This window comes from Cherax quadricarinatus, chromosome 16, assembly GCF_038502225.1.
Source record: "Cherax quadricarinatus isolate ZL_2023a chromosome 16, ASM3850222v1, whole genome shotgun sequence".
NCBI lineage: Eukaryota > Metazoa > Arthropoda > Malacostraca > Decapoda > Parastacidae > Cherax > Cherax quadricarinatus.
Window position 1 is genome coordinate 23,402,792 of NC_091307.1, and position 20,589 is coordinate 23,423,380.

Here is a 20,589-nt window from a genome sequence, read left to right on the forward strand (position 1 = left end):
CAGGACTGTGCGACGATCTGCTCCCCATGAACGATGTGCAAGAACCTTAAGGAGATTTAGCCGACCATGGCAAGTTGTCTTTAGCGAAGAAATGTGAGGTTTCCACCTCAGCTGGCGGTCAAAGAGCAGGCCCAGAAACCTGACCGTGCCACATGTCGGAATATGTGAACCATGCAAGTACAAGGGAGTATCCGGTATAAGCAGACATCTAGTGAAGGTAATTAATCGGGTTTGTGTACCGGAAAATTTATAGCCATGAGAAGTGGTGCAATGGGAGATGCGGTCTATCACTACCTGAAGGGAGGCCGCTACTAGTCGACAGTCAGCGCCCAACTAAGCTATAGCGAAGTCATCAACATAAAGTGATGACCAAATATGCGAAGGAAGAATGGAAGGTAGGTCATTTATAGCTAAGAGAAAAAAAGTAGTACCAAGGACACACCCTTGTGGAACTCCTTCGGCTTCTACAAAGTCCGAGGAAAGCGAGGCACCAATACGGACCCGAAAATGTCTATCGGATGAGAAAGCAGCGATGAAGTTTGGCAGATTACCATGGAGCCTAAGGAGTTATGGCCAGAAAGAACCAGGACATTTAGTTATTTAAAATATGTGGACTTTTTGGGCAATTTTTCTAACTTGAGTTCTGTTAAAATCTAAAATGAGTTGTTCCCTTGCATTAACTATATAATGGAAATGAAGACTGTAAATTAACCACTCCATATTTGTATACGTAAAATCCAAAAAACTTTCATTAAATGTTTGTTGTCACAATTTTCGTTTATCTGCTGTTTCTCTCTTCATATTCTTTGTTAGATTTGACATTTTTTAGGTTTTAGGCAGAGGAATGATATAGTACTACTGCTCTATCATAGTACATTCACAAACCAGAGAGAGGGCAGTGATATAGTATATATCCAAGGAATGAATACATTACATATCTTCAGATATATTACTTTTATAAAAATGAAAGTTTTGCCTCCTCAGATCCTTTTTCATTTAGCTCATTGTTTCTTTTCAGTTCTTACTAATGTCTTCATTGGACAGATCTCTCCTAGTAATATGTTTAGTCTTGTTTCTTTAAATCTTGACTTATTTAACCATTCATCCATGCTTGACTGTCATAAATATAACCTTCAGAGGTCTGTTCTTTCACACTGTACATTTATCTATTCTTCTCAAGTTTGCAACATGTTCAGTTCCATTAAAAATGTTGACTCTTTATAAGACTTTTGATTAACCTTCTTCCTAAGTTGTGTCCTAACCAAAATTATTAAAAAGTCTTTTCTCTTCTACCATCTTTATCATTATTATAATAAACACCAATCTGAACCCTGTATCTTTATCAACAATTCATGACTACAGGTATTTGCTATTTCTTTTATTTCAGCTACACTTATGTTAGCCACTGTATTCAAATTCCTAAGCCATTGTCATGTCTCAATTTCTACACTGCGTATGAATAAATTACCCTTCACTATCCACGATTTACAAGCATTTGTTTCACTTACATATTCATATGATTACTACAAAATATTCATAGAGGGAACTAAACCAATAAGGGCCATTCAGCATTATGAAGTGAGTATAGTTGATGTAGAAACACTGTGTCAATGAGAAAATCTAGTAACTGTACTAAAGGTGGAACCAACAGAGGAAGGCAGACAAAGTTTAAGGGCCCGGAACACCACTCACAAAAGGCTCTAAACCTTCCAATGTCAAAATAGGTATAAATATTAGTGTTTATTGTGATCAAATCAACATGTATGGTCTTCTTAGTGTTTGGTGTTTGTTTGTGCTTTATGTGCTTATAAAGGTGTGTGTGTGTGTGTGTGTGTGTGTGTGTGTGTGTGTGTGTGTGTGTGTGTGTGTGTGTGTGTGTGTGTGTGTGTGTGTGTGTGTGTGTCTGTGTCTGTGTGTCTGTGTGTGTGTGTGTCTATGTGTGTGTGTCTATGTGTGTGTGTCTGTGTGTGTGTGTGTCTGTGTGTGTGTCTGTGTGTGTGTGTGTCTGTGTGTGTGTGTGTCTGTGTGTGTGTGTGTCTGTGTGTCTGTGAGTGTGTGTGTCTGTGAGTGTGTGTGTGTGTGTGTGTGTGTGTGTGTGTGTGTGTGTGTGTGTGTGTGTGTGTGTGTGTGTGTGTGTGTGTGTGTGTGTGTGTGTGTGTGTGTGTGTGTGTGTGTGTGTGTGTGTGTGTGTGTGTGTGTGTGTGTGTGTGTGTCTGTGTGTACTCGCCTATTTGTACTCACCTATTTGTGGTTGCAGGGGTCGAGTCTTAGCTCCTGGCCCCGCCTCTTCACCGGTTGCTACTGGGCCCTCTCTCTCCCCGCTCCACGAGCTTTATCAAACCTCGTCTTAAAACTGTGTATGGTTCCTGCCTCCACTACGTCATTTTCTAGGCTATTCCACTGCCTTACAACTGTACTCACCTAGTTGACTCACCTAGTTGAGGTTGCAGCGGTCGAGTCCGAGCTCCTGGCCCCGCCTCTTCACTGATCGCTACTAGGTCACTCTCCCTGAACCGTGAGCTTTATCATACCTCTGCTTAAAGCTATGTATGGATCCTGCCTCCACTACTTCACTTCCCAAACTATTCCACTTTCTGACTACTCTGTGGCTGAAGAAATACTTCCTAACATCCCTGTGATTCATCTGTGTCTTCGACTTCCAACTGTGTCCCCTTGTTACTGTGTCCAATCTCTGGAACATCCTGTCTTTGTCCACCCTGTCAATTCCTCTCAGTATTTTGTATGTCATTATCATGTCCCCCCTATCTCTCCTGTCCTCCAGTGTCGTCAGGTTGATTTCCCTTAACCTCTCCTCGTAGGACATACCTCTTAGCTCTGGGACTAGTCTTGTTGCAAACCTTTGCACTTTCTCTAGTTTCTTTACGTGCTTGGCTAGGTGTGGGTTCCAAACTGGTGCTGTATACTCCAATATGGGCCTAACGTACACAGTGTACAGAGTCCTGAACGATTCCTTATTAAGATGTCAAAATACTGTTCAGAGGTTTGCTCGTCGCCCATATGCTGCAGCCGTTATTTGGTTGATGTGCTCTTCAAGAGATGTGCCTGGTGTTATAGTCACCCCAAGATCTTTTTCCTTGAGTGAGGTTTGTAGTCTCTGGCCCCCTAGACTGTGTGTGTGTGTGTGTGTGTGTGTGTGTGTGTGTGTGTCGTGTGTGTGTCGTGTGTGTGTGTCGTGTGTGTGTGTCGTGTGTGTGTGTCGTGTGTGTGTGTCGTGTGTGTGTGTCGTGTGTGTGTGTCGTGTGTGTGTGTCGTGTGTGTGTGTCGTGTGTGTGTCGTGTGTGTGTGTGTGTCGTGTGTGTGTGTCGTGTGTGTGTGTCGTGTCGTGTGTGTGTCGTGTGTGTGTCGTGTGTGTGTGTCGTGTGTGTGTGTGTCGTGTGTGTGTGTGTCGTGTGTGTGTGTGGTGTGTGTGTGTCGTGTGTGTGTGTCGTGTGTGTGTGTCGTGTGTGTGTGTCGTGTGTGTGTGTCGTGTGTGTGTGTCGTGTGTGTGTGTCGTGTGTGTGTCGTGTGTGTGTTGTGTGTGTGTGTCGTGTGTGTGTGTCGTGTGTGTGTGTCGTGTGTGTGTCGTGTGTGTGTCGTGTGTGTGTGTCGTGTGTGTGTGTGTCGTGTGTGTGTCGTGTGTGTGTGTCGTGTGTGTGTGTCGTGTGTGTGTGTGTCGTATGTGTCGTGTGTGTGTGTGTCGTGTGTGTGTGTCGTGTGTGTGTGTGTCGTGTGTGTGTCTTGTGTGTGTGTCGTGTGTGTGTGTCGTGTGTGTGTGTCGTGTGTGTGTCGTGTGTGTGTCGTGTGTGTGTGTCGTGTGTGTGTCGTGTGTGTGTCGTGTGTGTGTCGTGTGTGTGTCGTGTGTGTCGTGTGTGTGTCGTGTGTCGTGTGTGTCGTGTGTGTCGTGTGTGTCGTGTGTGTGTGTGTGTGTGTGTGTGTGTGTGTGTGTGTGTGTGTGTGTGTGTGTGTGTGTGTGTGTGTGTGTGTGTGTGTGTGTGTGTGTGTGATTTTTTTTGCTTGATTAAAATATCTAACAGTTTATCCTCATTCCACTTTGTTTATCTTCGAAACTAGGAGGCATCCAAATTTAATACTCATATGAGTGATGCATTAATAAAGTACAGTACTCCTATTCTCAAAAAATATTTAAGTTATGAAGATTGCTTAGAAAATAACCAGGACAAAGTAAAGGAATGAACTGAATTCATCTGCCAGCAATAACCATCTGCCAGAAAAAAATCATACAATAGTTCAGATAGATTTACATGATATTAAGTATCATATGGAGAAATTTTTAATAATTAAATTATGTCTATGACAATGGGAAAGAGCCCATCAAATCTGCTTTACCAATTATTAACTGCCCCTAACTTAGCAAGCCAATTTATGTCTAAAATACTTGGGATTCTTCCCTAATATATCTTCAGCTTAAATGGCTCCATGCAGATCCCTTGTCTAATGAAGTGATAAAATGTCTAAAAATGTTTTATGCTGAAGTATCAGTGATTTATGACTGAAGCTTTAAATATTTTCCTACCATGTTACTGCCATATTTCTAGAGACTTGTCAAGAAACCATTACAATCACAATCACTTGCAACCTTTTAAACTAAACACGAATAATCCGAGTTCATTGTAATAAGCTCACTTCATAGACCTGATCCAGCATTTCACCTCTTATTTTATGGGGAATAACTTTACAATAATGAATTTTATGCTACTACAATGGATACATACAAGAGGCACACTAATGCCTGCAAGGAACAACAAGCATGGGGGGATCCCTAACAAATGAACATAATTTAAAAATAAATTTAAGAAAAAATAAACAATATCCCCCATACACAGTCTTGTCTTCATGACAAAGTGGTTTCTCCTTGGGCATGTGGGAGCTGCCCAGGAGTCCCCATACGTATCCAGTCTATCACATGACGGATCCAGTCCTTACTTTTATCATTCTTTGGCTCATGTCCTTCACTTCACCACAACCTGAATTCAAGTTTCATATGGAAGATGAGTTAATTCACAAGTGACTTTCGCACCGTCTTTTCAGTGTTCGTGTCTGATTTGTGGTATTCCAGCCTCTTGTAACTGTTCATAAAAGTTTAACCTTTACTGCATATATTTAAATTTTCATATTTTCAATACATCAACCAATAATCTGGGCCCTTATGCAAGATTATCCAATAGCCATCTTACAAAGTTCCCATGAAAAAGAGAATTCCTTCCATCTACAAGCAAGAGGCAATAGTAATTAGAACATAAGCACTCATGATTTGTCATGGTGAGGTCTGGATACCATAGGTCATGATGTTGTGTACAGGCATGAGGTATTTACAATGGTGAGTGAGCAATGTTCCTTAGTTTCCTCACTCAGGTTGGCTTCATTATACAACAGTTAACATTCATCTTCGAGATACAAGAAAAAAAGCACCATTGGTTTCACAAATAAACCACATTAAATTAATCACTAGTTCCATTTTGCTGGCGACAACTTCTGTAATGCTGCAAACAAGGCGCAAATATATACAGGATGAGGGTATGTACGTGTGTGGGGGCAAAGTGGTAACAGGGTGGTCACTGAAGGGTATCCTGAGCTGACAGTTAAAGGGCAGCCCAATCAAGGCCCTCCATAGGCCTTAGGTAACACATTTTTCTGGGCAGGCTCGTCATAATCCATCACTTCACTAAATTTACAATATATTTTGTACGACTGGCTCTAGACACATCACTATATTTTTCATTATCAAATAGATAACATGACAGTTATTTATATTATTAAATGACACTAAAATACTAATTTTTCACACCTCAATTTCATTATAATCTTATTTGATAATTCCAAAGATTAATATTCTAATACTTCAACTCCATCCTTGTTTTTATGATGATTAAATGTATAATTAAGAAAATGGTATTTATTGGCAGATGGATTAACGATTCCATACCCATTTTTCCACACACTCTTTTTAAAACACTTGCCAGGAGGGCGCAACCATAATTTTTCCTTATGCCTGAGTTACTGAGTTGAGCTTTAAGGTGCACTATGAGCTGCAAAAATGGCTGGATGCAAAGTATGCTGATCTTAGCTCTAGAAATCAAGTCTCTTTTTTTTTTTTTTTGTAAAAAGAACATTTGCTAACAAACTGTGATACTATTATCATTATACAGTATTCACTCCAAAGTTTTAATGCACAAAAACCAGACACATTCATATTAAGAAAATGCAGAACCATAAAATTGGGAGCAATCCCAAAAAAGTACTTACATATTATTATAAACCCCACCTAGCTGGTACTCAACTCAAGGAACTAACTCTGGCAGTGGGGACTCTTGGAAGGGAATTCCTGAGGTGAAATACTCCCATTAGTGGGTTTTCTTGTGCCAATTTGAGAAAATGAGTTCAATAAATTGATTAATTTTTAACAAGATTTGATTTTTATCTTCAGAAATGTTTTTTTTTTATCCCTATTGGTTTGAAAATTCCAACTCATTTCCTGAGCACATAGCTGCTGAAAATACTTGGGCTTATATATTCAAAATCAATTTCATCTTTAAATTATGACAGTCCGTGAAAATACGTTGATGTCGAGAAAGACTTGAAATACTTTAGTTTTCTGTCTAGGTACATCCATGAACTTCTTGCATTGATACACAATAAAATACTATTGATCATTAATAGCTGTGTCACAGATGTTTGAGGAGTACCTTAACCCCAGTGGAGTTATGAAGCCATGGAGTATGTTCTTATGAGGTACCTTCTGTTTGGCGGCTCTTCATAGTAGTCCAAGCACTTCCCTGTTGACCCCTTTAGCACCACACAAAGCCTTCCCCCCCCCCCCTCTCCCAACCACACAAGCCAGATCATATGGTTGGACACAAGGACTCCAAAAAAAATTCATTTTACATTTTCGCAAGTTATTAACAAAATGCATTTTAAGCACCGCCAAGGATATCAAACTATTGCACTAATTAATAACCGGAAGACATCTGACTGACTTACATAGCCTCTCACCTATCAGTACCAAATTTAGATGCTGAGAGAATGGAGTGCATTTTTCAGGTGAAGTCCCTTTAGCCCAAACCTTAGGCCAGCTAACCTTTGCTGTAACAAGAGAAACTAAATGTTCAGGAAGCTGGCTGTGTGAAACTCTTGAAGGGAGGGGGGTAATGAGGCAGACACACGGTTCACTAGGCCCCCAACACAGCTGGTGCCTGTGGGACATGGTAGCTGGGCTCTCTCCCGCACCAGGACCCATAATAGGCGGTTACAGCACAGGTACTTGTCCAGGTACATGGCCACCACATAATGGCCTGAAATAAATAGAATTATCCGAAATTATAAATGAGGGAACTAGGATAAGTAGCGCATATATCAATGCACTTAAGGTGCTGCATACATCTCTCTTATTTAATGTAGGTTATGTAATATAGCAACTCTTTGAAAGAATGCTCACTTTTTACTATAATTTATTTGATGTGTGCTAGATGTAGGTGGTGAACTTATGTTTTTTTTATCTAGGTGTATGCCCAGGAATTTACCTTCACTTTCTTTTAATTCAAGTAGCCTGATTTTTATATGATTAGTAATTGTATTTCCAGAGAAACTGATTAAGTAAATCAAATTTATGCTAGGTTTTAAGTAATATGACTTATAAGCTAATTACCAGCATTGACAAGCCCAGGTCTTGCTCTATAAAAAGGTAAATTATAAATTAACTACTAAGAGATATGGAAGCTCAAGTAACAATCCATTTCCAAATTATAAACTTGCACTCAGCAATTCAGAACTCAACTCAACTCGCCTTATATGCTCGATTCCTTCTGTGGATTTGAGGTAGGGGAAAGGTGTAGGTTTTTTGAGTAAATGGCCAGCCTTTCTACAACACAGGAAGCAGAGAGACGAGCCTCGGCATCGTGGTCCCAGCATTCTTCCATTGTATCAATTAATGCCATCATGGCCTAGAAAAATACAATTGAAAACTTATTATTTCAGCTATCAATTAACTGTGAAATTTTTGTCTTTCCTAGTACACATCTCTGATCATAAGTCCTTCAAGAGGAAATTCACCTTTACTGTAGCCTCTATTACAGGACATAACATATGCTGCAGTTACTATTTTAAAAACCATTCTAAAGCTTTTTACAACTAAAGCATACTGAACAATGTACATACTGCATTCTTGCGCCAGACATCCCGAATAACAGGGCGTGTCTTTTGGGTGACAACACACTCTTGCATATCATCCAGAGTAGGGTGCTGTCCAACCTCTTCCTCAAATGGTAAGTGGTATTCAGGTACAGGACCATCTTGGCCTGTTAAATTGAAGACATTATTATAATTATGTCATTTCAATCAAAATACTTTACTTTTAATGGCTTTTAAAACTTTTTAGCAATTATATTTAAAATTTGTAGACTTATATCAACAATTAATAAAACATTTGTAATGCACAAGAAAATGTGTATATAACACTTTTCTATATTATTTCTATCTACATACATCAAGAATAACAGTTTATACTTTAATTTAAAACAATTCACCAGAACAGTGTAGATTCCATTTTTCTGGATTTTATATTCTACTATTTCATCAATCTACATAAATGGTTAACTGTACATAAGTACAACATAAGTCTAGTGAAAGCTCACTTGAACATCTTGAGAGAATTTCCCACAGCACTAGACCACAGGCATACATATCAATTCGAAGGAAGGCATCACGCTGGAAGTTAATTGCACCCTCCAATACCTCTGGAGCCATATACCGTCGAGTGCCAACCTAACAAAGAAGTAAATACATTTAACTTTTACATATGGATAATCTTTTTTTTTTTTTTTTTTGTCAACATGTCAGCCATTTCCCACCAAGGCAGGGTGACCCAAAAGAAAAAAGAAAAACCCAAAAAGAAAGAAAAAACTTTCATTATCAGTCAACACATTCACCATCACTCATGTATAATCACTGTCTTTGCAGACACACCCAGATATAACAGTTTAGATAGTCACTCTAAACTGCCAATATTCCCAAACCCTTCCCTTTCAAGGGGTCCAGAGGCCAAATTTCAAAGTGCACACCAGTGTCCAAGAATTTTCAAAAAATAATTTTATTTTTTCTTATGAAATGATAGAGAATCTTTTTCTGAAGATAATAAAACAAAAAGTACGAAATTTGATGGAAAATTGACGAAATTATGCTCTCGCGAATTTTGATGTGTCAGAGATATTTACGCATCGGCGATTTTGCCGACTTTTGACTCCCATTTTAGGCCAATTACATTATTCCAGTTGATCAAATTCTTAGCTATTTCACTAGTATTACTTCTATTCTATCGAGTGAGCACAAGAAATTGCCAACTCAGCTGTTTCAATTACAAAATAAAGTGATTGGAAATTGTCAATTTGGCCAATTAAGTTCAAAGTTCAAAATATTCCAATTTCAAAACTAGGTCCAGAATAAACAATGCATGCATTCCTGGCACTAAACTAACATTTCTTCTGTTCATTAGTTACATTTTCAGACCTTACAAATGAATTCCATTTTGATTTTTAATTCACATAATGAATTTTTATTCAAACCAAAAAATAGAAGATTTACTGTCATGCAATATTGTAATAATTGTATAAATAATATCAGCACATTTGTAAACGTATATTAGACCCACCAGCTGGCGTGTATGTGTGTGTGAGGTCATTTGTTTACTCTTGAACATCAGCAAAAATTTAACATTTCTGCTACTTTAAGCTCAGTTTCAAGCCATTTTCAATACTAAAACCAATCAATATCAGCTCTATTTCTGTAATATATCTTCCATTCTATCAAATGAGACCAAGAAATCGCAAATACAACTATAAAAAACATACGAAAAAACACTGCAAAGTTGCTGTGTTAATAAAAAATTATAGTGTGTGAGGCAGGGTAACCTGAAAAAGAAGAAACACTTTCACCATCATTCACTCTATCACTGTCTTGCCAAAGGTGCACAGATAAAGACAGTTCAAATGACCCTCCAGAAAACAAATATCCCATCCCTCCTTTAGAGTCCAGGCACTGTACTTCCCATCTTCAGGATTCAAGTCTGGCTAACTGGTTTCCCTAAATCCTTCACAAAATGTTACCTTGCTCACACTCCAACAGCTTGCAAGTTCCAAAAATCATTTGTCTTCACTCACTCTTATCTAAAAACATCCCACACACCTGCTGGATGTCCAAGCCTCTAGCACACAAACATCCTTTGCCCCCTCCTTCTGACCATCCCTAGGGTAACCCCCTACCCTGCCTTCCCTCAGCTACAGATTTATACATCCTCCAAGTTATCCTATTTTGCTCCAACCTCTTTATATGTCCAAACCACCTCAACAACCATTCCTCAGCCCTCTGGATAATACTTATAGTAATACCGCACCTCCGCCTAATCTCCAAACTATGAATTCTCTGCACAATGTTTACACCACACATTACCCTCAGACAACATCTCCAGTACCTCCAGCCTCCTCCTTACTTCAACATTCACAACCCATACTTCACACCCATACAAGTGTTAGTGCCACTATCCTTTCATATATTCCCCTTTTTGCCTCCCTGGATAATGTTCTTTGTCTCCACAGGTGCCTCAATGCACCACCCACTATTTTTCCTTCATCAATTCTATGGTTCACCTCATCTTTCATAAACCTATCTGCCAACTAGTTCACTCCCACATATATGAACACATTCACTTCCTCTATACTCCCTCCTTCCAATCAAATATCCAATCTTCCATTACTTAAATGATTTGTTACCCTCATCACCTTGCTCTGTCTTATGTTCACTTTTAATTTCCTCCATTTACATACCCTTCCAAATTACTCCCCATGCCATGCATGTCGTAAAAGGCGACTAAAATGCCAGGAGCAAGGGGCTAGTGACCCCTTCTCCTGTATAAATTATTAAATGTAAAAAAGAAGAAAAACTTTACAATTCTTCTTTTTCAGGTCACCCAGCCTAGGTGGGAGACAGCACTTGTTAAATAAAGTATATAAACTTTCACCTCTCTCTTACTCACTGATGCCATTATCCATGAACTCCATCTGCATCTTACTCTCACTGAAGCTAGAACTAAATTATCTGATATATCTGCTGGTCCTCTATAAACATGCATATCCAAAAGTCGAACCATCATCCTTTTATCCACCAGCGAGGAGAAGGCTGGAGGCAGTGGAGATGTCATGTCCGAGGGCAATGTGTGGTGTGAATATAATGCAGAGAATTCGTAGTTTGGAAGTTAGGAGGTGCAGGATTACCAAAACTGTTGTCCAGAGGGCTGAGGAAGGGTTGTTGAGGTGGTTTGGACATGCAGAGAGAATGGAGCAAAACAGAATGATTTCAAGAGTGTATCAGTCTGTAGTGGAAGAAAGGCGGGGTAGGGGTCGGCCTAGGAAAGGTTGGAGGGAGGGGGTAAAGGAGGTTTTGTGTGCAAGGGGCTTGGACTTCCAGCGGGCATGCGTGAGCGTGTTTGATAGGAGTGAATGGAGACAAATGGTTTTTAATACTTGACGTGCTGTTGGAGTGTGAGCAAAGTAACATTTATGAAGGGATTCAGGGAAACCGGCAGGCAGGACTTGAGTCCTGGAGATGGGAAGGACAGTGCCTGCACTCTGAAGGAGGGGTGTTAATATTGCAGTTTAAACTGTAGTGTAAAGCACCCTTCTGGCAAGACAGTGATGGAGTGAATGATGGTGAAAGTTTTTCTTTTTCGGGCCACCCTGCCTTGGTGAGAATCGGACAGTGTGTTAATAAAAAAAAAAAAAAAACATAGTTCAACAAACTGTTGTCATTAATAACAGTTGTCCCAGTGTCAGAAGTGAGGCATTATTTGTAATTAATGAATTCCAAAATGCCAATGTCTTAAGTGTGAAACTTTGTAACTTGGAACCTTGTAAGTCAGGGCCCCACTGTATAAGAAATGATTATGCACCACAATGTCTTCCAATACTGGAAATAAAAATTATATTACTGTTTCATAGGCTCACTTCTTTTCCTCCACCAGTTTGTTACTTAACCCTTAAACTGTCCAAATGCAGATCTGCGTTTTCACTGCCAGCGCTCCAAATATTTTGAAAAAAGCAAAAAAAAATTTTTTTTTTTTAAATTAAAGAGGGCAATTTTCTGTGTGTAATAAGACAAAAAAAAATTTTAGGATCAGTACTTACGGAGATATAAGACCACGAAGTTGGCGCTGAATGCTCACCTGATGGCAACATTGAGTCCTGCTGCTTGCATAAGTGTTGCTGATATACCTTTTTTCTTGTTTTTATTTTAATTTATATATGTGATAAAAGAGAAAAAGGTAGCTTACGAGAGGTTTTTACAAAGCAGAAGTGTTATAAGAAGAGCAGAGTATATGGAGAGTAAAAGAAAGGTGAAGAGAGTGGTGAGAGAGTGCAAAAGGAGAGCAGATGAAAGAGTGGGAGAGGCACTGTCAAGAAATTTTAATGAAAATAAGAAAAAATTTTGGAGTGAGTTAAACAAGTTAAGAAAGCCTAGGGAAAGTATGGATTTGTCAGTTAAAAACAGAGTAGGGGAGTTAGTAGATGGGGAGAGGGAGGTATTAGGTAGATGGCGAGAATATTTTGAGGAACTTTTAAATGTTAAGGAAGAAAGGGAGGCGGTAATTTCATGCATTGGCCAGGGAGGTATACCATCTTTTAGGAGTGAAGAAGAGCGGAATGTAAGTGTGGTGGAGGTACGTGAGGCATTACGTAAAATGAAAGGGGGTAAAGCAGCTGGAACTGATGGGATCATGACAGAAATGTTAAAAGCAGGGGGGATATAGTGTTGGAGTGGTTGGTACTTTTGTTTAATAAATGTATGAAAGAGGGGAAGGTACCTAGGGATTGGCGGAGAGCATGTATAGTCCCTTTATATAAAGGGAAAGGGGACAAAAGAGATTGTAGAAATTATAGAGGAATAAGTTTACTGAGTATACCAGGAAAAGTATACGGTAGGGTTATAATTGAAAGAATTAGAGGTAAGACAGAATGTAGAATTGCGGACGAGCAAGGAGGCTTCAGAGTGGGTAGGGGATGTGTAGATCAAGTGTTTACATTGAAGCATATATGTGAACAGTATTTAGATAAAGGTAGGGAAGTTTTTATTGCATTTATGGATTTAGAAAAGGCATATGATAGAGTGGATAGAGGAGCAATGTGGCAGATGTTGCAAGTATATGGAATAGGTGGTAAGTTACTAAATGCTGTAAAGAGCTTTTATGAGGATAGTGAGGCTCAGGTTAGGGTGTGTAGAAGAGAGGGAGAATACTTCCCAGTAAAAGTAGGTCTTAGACAGGGATGTGTAATGTCACCATGGTTGTTTAATATATTTATAGATGGGGTTGTAAAAGAAGTAAATGCTAGGGTGTTCGGGAGAGGGGTGGGATTAAATTATGGGGAATCAAATTCAAAATGGGAATTGACACAGTTACTTTTTGCTGATGATACTGTGCTTATGGGAGATTCTAAAGAAAAATTACAAAGGTTAGTGGATGAGTTTGAGAATGTGTGTAAAGGTAGAAAGTTGAAAGTGAACATAGAAAAGAGTAAGGTGATGAGGGTATCAAATGATTTAGATAAAGAAAAATTGGATATCAAATTGGGGAGGAGGAGTATGGAAGAAGTGAATGTTTTCAGATACTTGGGAGTTGACGTGTCGGCGGATGGATTTATGAAGGATGAGGTTAATCATAGAATTGATGAGGGAAAAAAGGTGAGTGGTGCGTTGAGGTATATGTGGAGTCAAAAAACGTTATCTATGGAGGCAAAGAAGGGAATGTATGAAAGTATAGTAGTACCAACACTCTTATATGGATGTGAAGCTTGGGTGGTAAATGCAGCAGCGAGGAGACGGTTGGAGGCAGTCGAGATGTCCTGTCTAAGGGCAATGTGTGGTGTAAATATTATGCAGAAAATTCGGAGTGTGGAAATTAGGAGAAGGTGTGGAGTTAATAAAAGCATTAGTCAGAGGGCAGAAGAGGGGTTGTTGAGGTGGTTTGGTCATTTAGAGAGAATGGATCAAAGTAGAATGACATGGAAAGCATATAAATCTATAGGGGAAGGAAAGAGGGGTAGGGGTCGTCCTCGAAAGGGTTGGAAAGAGGGGGTAAAGGAGGTTTTGTGGGTGAGGGGCTTGGACTTCCAGCAAGCGTGCATGAGCGTGTTAGATAGGAGTGAATGGAGACGAATGATACTTGGGACCTGACGATCTGTTGGAGTGTGAGCAGGGTAATATTTAGTGAAGGGATTCAGGGAAACCGGTTATTTTCATATAGTCGGACTTGAGTCCTGGAAATGGGAGTACAATGCCTGCACTTTAAAGGATGGGTTTGGGATATTGGCAGTTTGGAGGGATATGTTGTGTATCTCTATACGTATATGCTTCTAAACTGTTGTATTCTGAGCACCTCTGCAAAAGCAGTGATAATGTGTGAGTGTGGTGAAAGTGTTGAATGATGATGAAAGTATTTTCTTTTTGGGGATTTTCTTTCTTTTTTTTGGGTCACCCTGCCTCGGTGGGAGACGGCCGACTTGTTGAAAAAAAAAAAAAAAAAAAAAAAAAAAAAAATTCAACAAGTAGGCCGTCTCCCACCAAGGCAGGGTGACCCAAAAAGAAAGAAAATCCCCAAAAAGGAAATATTTTCATCATCATTCAACACTTACCTCACTCATACATAAGCACTGTTTTTGCAGAGGCGCCCAGAATACAACAGTTCAGAAGCATATACGTATAAAGATACACAACATATCCCTCCAAACTGCCAATATTCCAAAACCCCTTCTTTAACGTGCAGGCATTGTACTTCCCATTTCCAGTACTTAAGTCTGGCTATATAAAAATAACCGGTTTTCCTGAATCCCTTCACTAAATATTACCCTGCTCACACTCCAATAGCTCGTCAAGTCCCAAATACCATTCGTCTCCATTCACTCCTATCTAACATGCTCACACGCGCTTGCTGGAAGCCCAAGCCCCTCGCCCACAAAACCTCCTTTACCCTCTCCCTCCAACCTTTTTGAGGACAACTCCTACCCCGCCTTCCTTCCTCTACAGATTTATACGCTCTCCATGTCATTCTACTTTGATCCATTCTCTCTAAATGACCAAACCACCTTAACAACCCCTCTTTAGCCCTCTGACTAATACTTTTATTAACTCCACACCTTCTAGTTTCCACACTCCGAATTCTCTGCATAATATTTACACCACACATTGCCCTTACACAGGACATCTCCACTGCCTCCTCTCTGCAGCATTTACAACCCCAGCTTCACACCCATATAAGAGTTGGTACCACTATACTTTAATACATTCCCTTCTTTGCCTCCATAGATAATGTTTCTTAGTCTCCACATATACCTCAACGCACCACTCACCTTTTTCCTTCATCAATTCTATGTTTAACCTCATCCTTCATAAACCCATCTGCTGATATGTCAACTCCCAAATATCTGAAAACATTCACTTCTTCCATACTCCTTCTCTCCATTTTGATATCCAATTTTTCTTTATCTACAACATTTGATACCCTGCCTCGGTGGGAGACGACCGACTTGTTGAAAAAAAAAAAAAAAAAAAAAAAATTTGATACCCTCATCACTTTACTCTTTTCTATGTTCTCTTTCAACTTTCTACCTCTACACTCTCTCCCAAACTTGTCCACTAACCTTTGCAACTTTACTTTAGAATCTCCCACATGCACAGTATCATCAGCAAAAAGTAACTGTGTCAACTCCCATTTTGTATTTGATTCCCCATAATTTAATCCCACCCCTCTCCCAAACACCCTAGCATTTACTTTTTTACAACTCCATCTATAAATATATTAAACAACCATGGTGACATTACACATCCCTGTCTAAGATCTACTTTTACCGGGAAGTAGTCTCCCTCTCTTCTACACACCCTAACCTGAGCCTCAATATCCTCATAAAAACTCTTTACAGCATTTAATAACTTACCACCTATTCCATATACTTGCAACATCTGCCACACTGCTCCCCTACTCACTCTATCATATGTTCTGATAATTGCAATTTATAGTAATTCTTGTGATTTCATAGCCAATCTTCGTTCTGACACTAATATTAGGTATTGAAATAATATTCAAATAGTCACAAACACACTGACATATGAACATTTTCACCTGCCTTGGTCATTTACTATTATCTAGAAATATATAGAAAGTATTTATAGATCTCAGCAATGTTTTAGACAAACTGGAGTATATATGAAACTCCTTGAAGAATGGTGTTAAGACGAGTGTCACTAAATTGCTGACAGTGCAGCAGTGGAGTGACACTTGATGAACATGCACTGCTCCAGGGAACCCTAGCTTTATTTGTTTTCAATGTTACACACAAACATGTCTGTCTGTCTGTCTATCTGTCTATGTCTGCCTAGCTCTGCTTATCTGTCTGCCTGTGTGTGTGTCTTTCCGTCTGCTTGTCTCTCTGTCTCAGGGAGCAGCTCGCAATCCAACAGGTATTACACACAATGCAGAGTCGTCATGTCTGATTCCTGATCAAGTGAAAATGTGTATTACTTACCAGTCATGCTTATTATGCCTTAGATCTACAAGCACTGTATAGCACTTTGCCTGAAATTTTTGGGTTATCCTAGGTAATTTACACTATGTGTAATAACTGTACTTGTGTACTTATGAGAGACAGAGACAGAGATATAAACAAAGACAGATACAGACAGAGAGCCAAAGTCAGTCAGTTGGTCAGCCGGCCAGCCTGCCAAATACGTATTACACATTCCAGGATCATTTCTCTTTACTTAGGGCATAGGTTATAGGACATTCTGGCAGGATGCCACTACCAGTGGTATCAGAAATGAAAGGATGTTGCACATGGGTTATTATCGAGGTTTTAGATATTTCCTTGACCACTTGTGGCCACATCCATCTCAAAGCTACCAAACTCTGGGTCAACATCACTCTCCTCTTAAAAGGGGAGTGTTAATACAACATGACATCAGTGAATCCCTGGTGTTTGCCACGCTATTTGCTCTAGCTGGTGCTCCCAGAAGATACTAAGTGCACACCATGCGTTAAGACCCATTCTATACTGACCAGGCATCTCAGGCCAATCGTGCCAAATTTGGAGGCAGGAAAAATAAAATGAAGATCTACGTTTGGAGCACTAGCAGTACAAACATAGATCTACGTTTGGAGCACTAGCAGAACAAATGTAGATCTACATTTGGGCAGTTTAAGGGTTAAAGATGTATAGAAAGACACTAAATGCATACAAAAATACAGAACACAATAAATTAACAACAGTATGCCAAGAAATTTGAATTTTATGATGACACTGTGTATTTTCTCCTACCTGCCCATGCGTATCACCAGCTGACTGTCCAGGGTGGAAGACCAAAGCTAGGCCAAAATCAGCAATGCAGGCAGACAAATCTGCTTTAAGCAAAACATTTTTGCTTTTGAAATCTCGATGGGCAATTGAGGGTTTAAGAGCTTCACATTTAGTTGCCGGCTGCTCTTCATGCACATACATTAGACCCCGTGCCATTGACTCGCCAATTTTACACAGTTCATTCCAAGTTACTAAGTTTGCCTGAAATATAAAACACAAAATTTAAAGTAGATATATCATCAATTATGAATATTAAAATACCACAGTATATATATTTATAACAACAGACTAATAAACACATCAGTTGTTTCCCACCAAGGCAGGGTGATCCCCCCCCCCCCCCAAAAAAAAAAACTTTCATCACTTACTCCAACAATCTCTTGCCAGAGGTGTGCCTACACTACAGTTCAATTTGAAGATCAGATGTGTAGTCACCAAAAGTATTATTCAGAGGGCTGAGGAAGGATTCTTGAAGCGGTTTGAACATTTAGAGTGGTTGAAGGAAAAACATGATGACTAGGAGAGTGTATAAATCTGGGGTGGAGGGAAGGAGGGTGAAGGGTTGTACTAGGAAAGGTTGGAGGGAGGAGGCGAAGGAGGTTTCGAGTGCTAGGAACTTGGACATCCCACAGGCTTGTAAAAGTGTGTTACATAGGAGTGAGTGGAAGAAAGAGGTTTTAATAATTTGACCTGCTGTTGGAGAGTGAACAAAGTAACATTTATAAAGGGATCCAGGGAAAACTGGTTAGCCGGACCTGAGTACAGGAGGTGGAAAGCACCTAGCATGCACTATGCAGGAGGGGTGGGGATGTTACGGTTTGGAAGGTCATCTGAACTGTGATGTTGGCGCCCTTCTGGCAAGACAGTGATTGAGCACAAAGGTGTTATAACCAGGCCTAAAGTCAAGTTTCCCCAGGGACTACTGTACCATATTCACTTACATATCTAAATACAGTTTTTTTTTTTAACAAGTCGGCTGTCTCCCACCAAGGCAGGGTGACCCAAAAAGAAAGAAAATCCCCAAAAAGAATATACTTTCATCATCATTCAACACTTTCACCTCACTCACACATAATCACTGTTTTTGCAGAGGTGCTCATAATACAACAGTTTAAAAGCATATGCGTATAAAGATACACAACATATCCCTCCAAACTGCCATTATCCCAAACCCCTCCTTTAAATTGCCGGCATTGTACTTCCCATTTCCAGGACTCAAGTCTGGCTATATAAAAATAACCGGTTTCCCCGAATCCCTTCACTAAATATTACCTTGCTCACACTCCAACAGCTCGTCAGGTCCCAAATACCATTTGTCTCCATTCACTCCTATCTAACACGCTCATGCACACTTGCTGGAAGTCCAAGCCCCTCACCCACAAAACCTCCTTTACCCCCTCCCTCCAACCATTTTGAGGACGACCCCTACCCTGCCTTGCTTCCCCTACAGATTTATACACACTCCATGTCATTCTACTTTGATCCATTCTCTCTAAATGACCAAAACACCTTAACAACCCTTCTTCAGCCCTCTGACTAATACTTTTATTAACTCCACACCATCTCCCAATTTCCACACTCTGAATTTTCTGTATACCATTTACACCACACATTGCCCTTAGACATTTATTAAACAAAAATGCCAACCACTCCAACCCTATAACCCCCCCCCCCCCCCCCCCCCCCCCCCCGCTTTTAACATTTCTGTCATGATCCCGTAAGTTCCAGCTGCTTTACCCCCTTTCATTCTACGTAATGCCTCACGAGCCTCCTCCACACTCACATCCTGTTCTTCTTCACTCGTAAAAGATGGTATACCTCCCTGGTCAGTGCATGAAATTACCACCTCCCTTTCTTCGTCAACGTTTAAAAGTTCCTCAAAATATTTTCGCCATCTACCCAGTACCTCCATCTCCCCATCTACTAACTCCCCTACTCTATTTTTAACTGACAAATCCATTCGTTCCCAAGGCTTTCTTAACTTGTTTAACTCACTCCAAATTTTTTTCTTATTTTCATTAAAATTTCTTGAGTGCCTCTACCACCCTATCATCTACTCTCCTTTTGCACTCTCTCACCACTCTCTTCACCTTTCTTTTACTCTCCATACACTCTGCTCTTCTTATAACACTTCTGCTTTGTAAAAACCTCTCAAAAGCTACCTTTTTATCTTTTATCACACCCTTCACTTCATCATTCCACCAATCACTCCTCTTTCCTCCTGCCCCCACCCTCCTATAACCACAAACTCCTGCCCCACATTCTAATACTGCATTTTTAAAACTATTCCAACCCTCTTCAACCCTCCCACTACTCATACTTGCACCAGCCCACCTTTCTGCCAATAGTTGCTTATATCTCACCCAAACTTCCTCCTCCCTTAGTTTATACACTTTCACCTCCCTCTTATTTGCTGTTGCCATTTTCCTCTTGTCCTATCTACCTCTTACTCTAACTGTAGCTACAACTATATAATGATCCGATATATCGTTGCCCCTCTATAAATGTGTACTTCCTGGAGCCTATCAATCAACCTTTTATCCACCAATACATAATCTAACAAACTACTTTCATTACGTGCTATATCTTACCTTGTATATTTATTTATTCTCTTTTTCATAAAATATGTATTACTTATTACCAAACCTCTTTCTACACATAGCTCAATTAAAGGCTCTGCATTTTCATTTACCCCTGGCACCCCAAATTTACCTACTACTCCCTCCACAACATTTTTACCCACTTAAGCATTGAAATCCCCAACCACAAGTACTCTCACACTTGGTTGAAAACTCCCCACACATTCACTCAACATTTCCCCAAATCTCTCTCTCTCTTCTACACTTCTCTCTTCTCTAGGTGCATATATGCTTACTATAACCCACTTTTCACATCCAACCTATATTTTACACCACATAATCCTTGAATTAATACATTTATAGTCCCTCTTTTCCTGCCATAGCTTATCCTTCAACATTATTGCTACTCCTTTTTTAGCTCTAACTCAATAAAAATATTAGCCCTACTACTGCATTCAGCTTTTTTTAAATGTCACAAAAACTGCAGCAATAACTATTATATTCTGTTTACTATACTTTTTTTTAAATTTTCCCTGTTCCTTAATAAGTTAATGGGAGTTGTTACACTAAGGGTTTCTCCTTAAGTACAAAAATCATATTCAGTA

The 20,589-nt window shown here is 39.7% G+C and overlaps 1 protein-coding gene across 9 annotated transcripts in view; it reads right to left on the bottom strand.

Annotated features, from left to right (window-relative positions):
* The window catches only part of LOC128688900 (activin receptor type-2A), a 98,515-nt gene that overhangs the window by 27,162 nt on the left and 50,764 nt on the right, over positions 1-20,589 (bottom strand). For 7 of the 9 annotated variants that reach the window (XM_070085470.1, XM_053776933.2, XM_053776929.2 and 4 more), the window contains 5 exons: positions 17,367-17,606; positions 8,649-8,778; positions 8,173-8,312; positions 7,802-7,958; positions 1,814-7,310 (listed from right to left, as the gene is read on the bottom strand). In XM_070085470.1, coding sequence (XP_069941571.1) covers positions 7,803-7,958; positions 8,173-8,312; positions 8,649-8,778; positions 17,367-17,606 — 666 coding nt within the window. In that variant the 3' untranslated portion in view covers positions 1,814-7,310; position 7,802. Of the gene's footprint in view, positions 1-1,813; positions 7,311-7,801; positions 7,959-8,172; positions 8,313-8,648; positions 8,779-17,366; positions 17,607-20,589 lie in introns of those variants that run through there. The other 2 variants (XR_008407087.2, XR_011392066.1) reach the window with 2 other exon arrangements.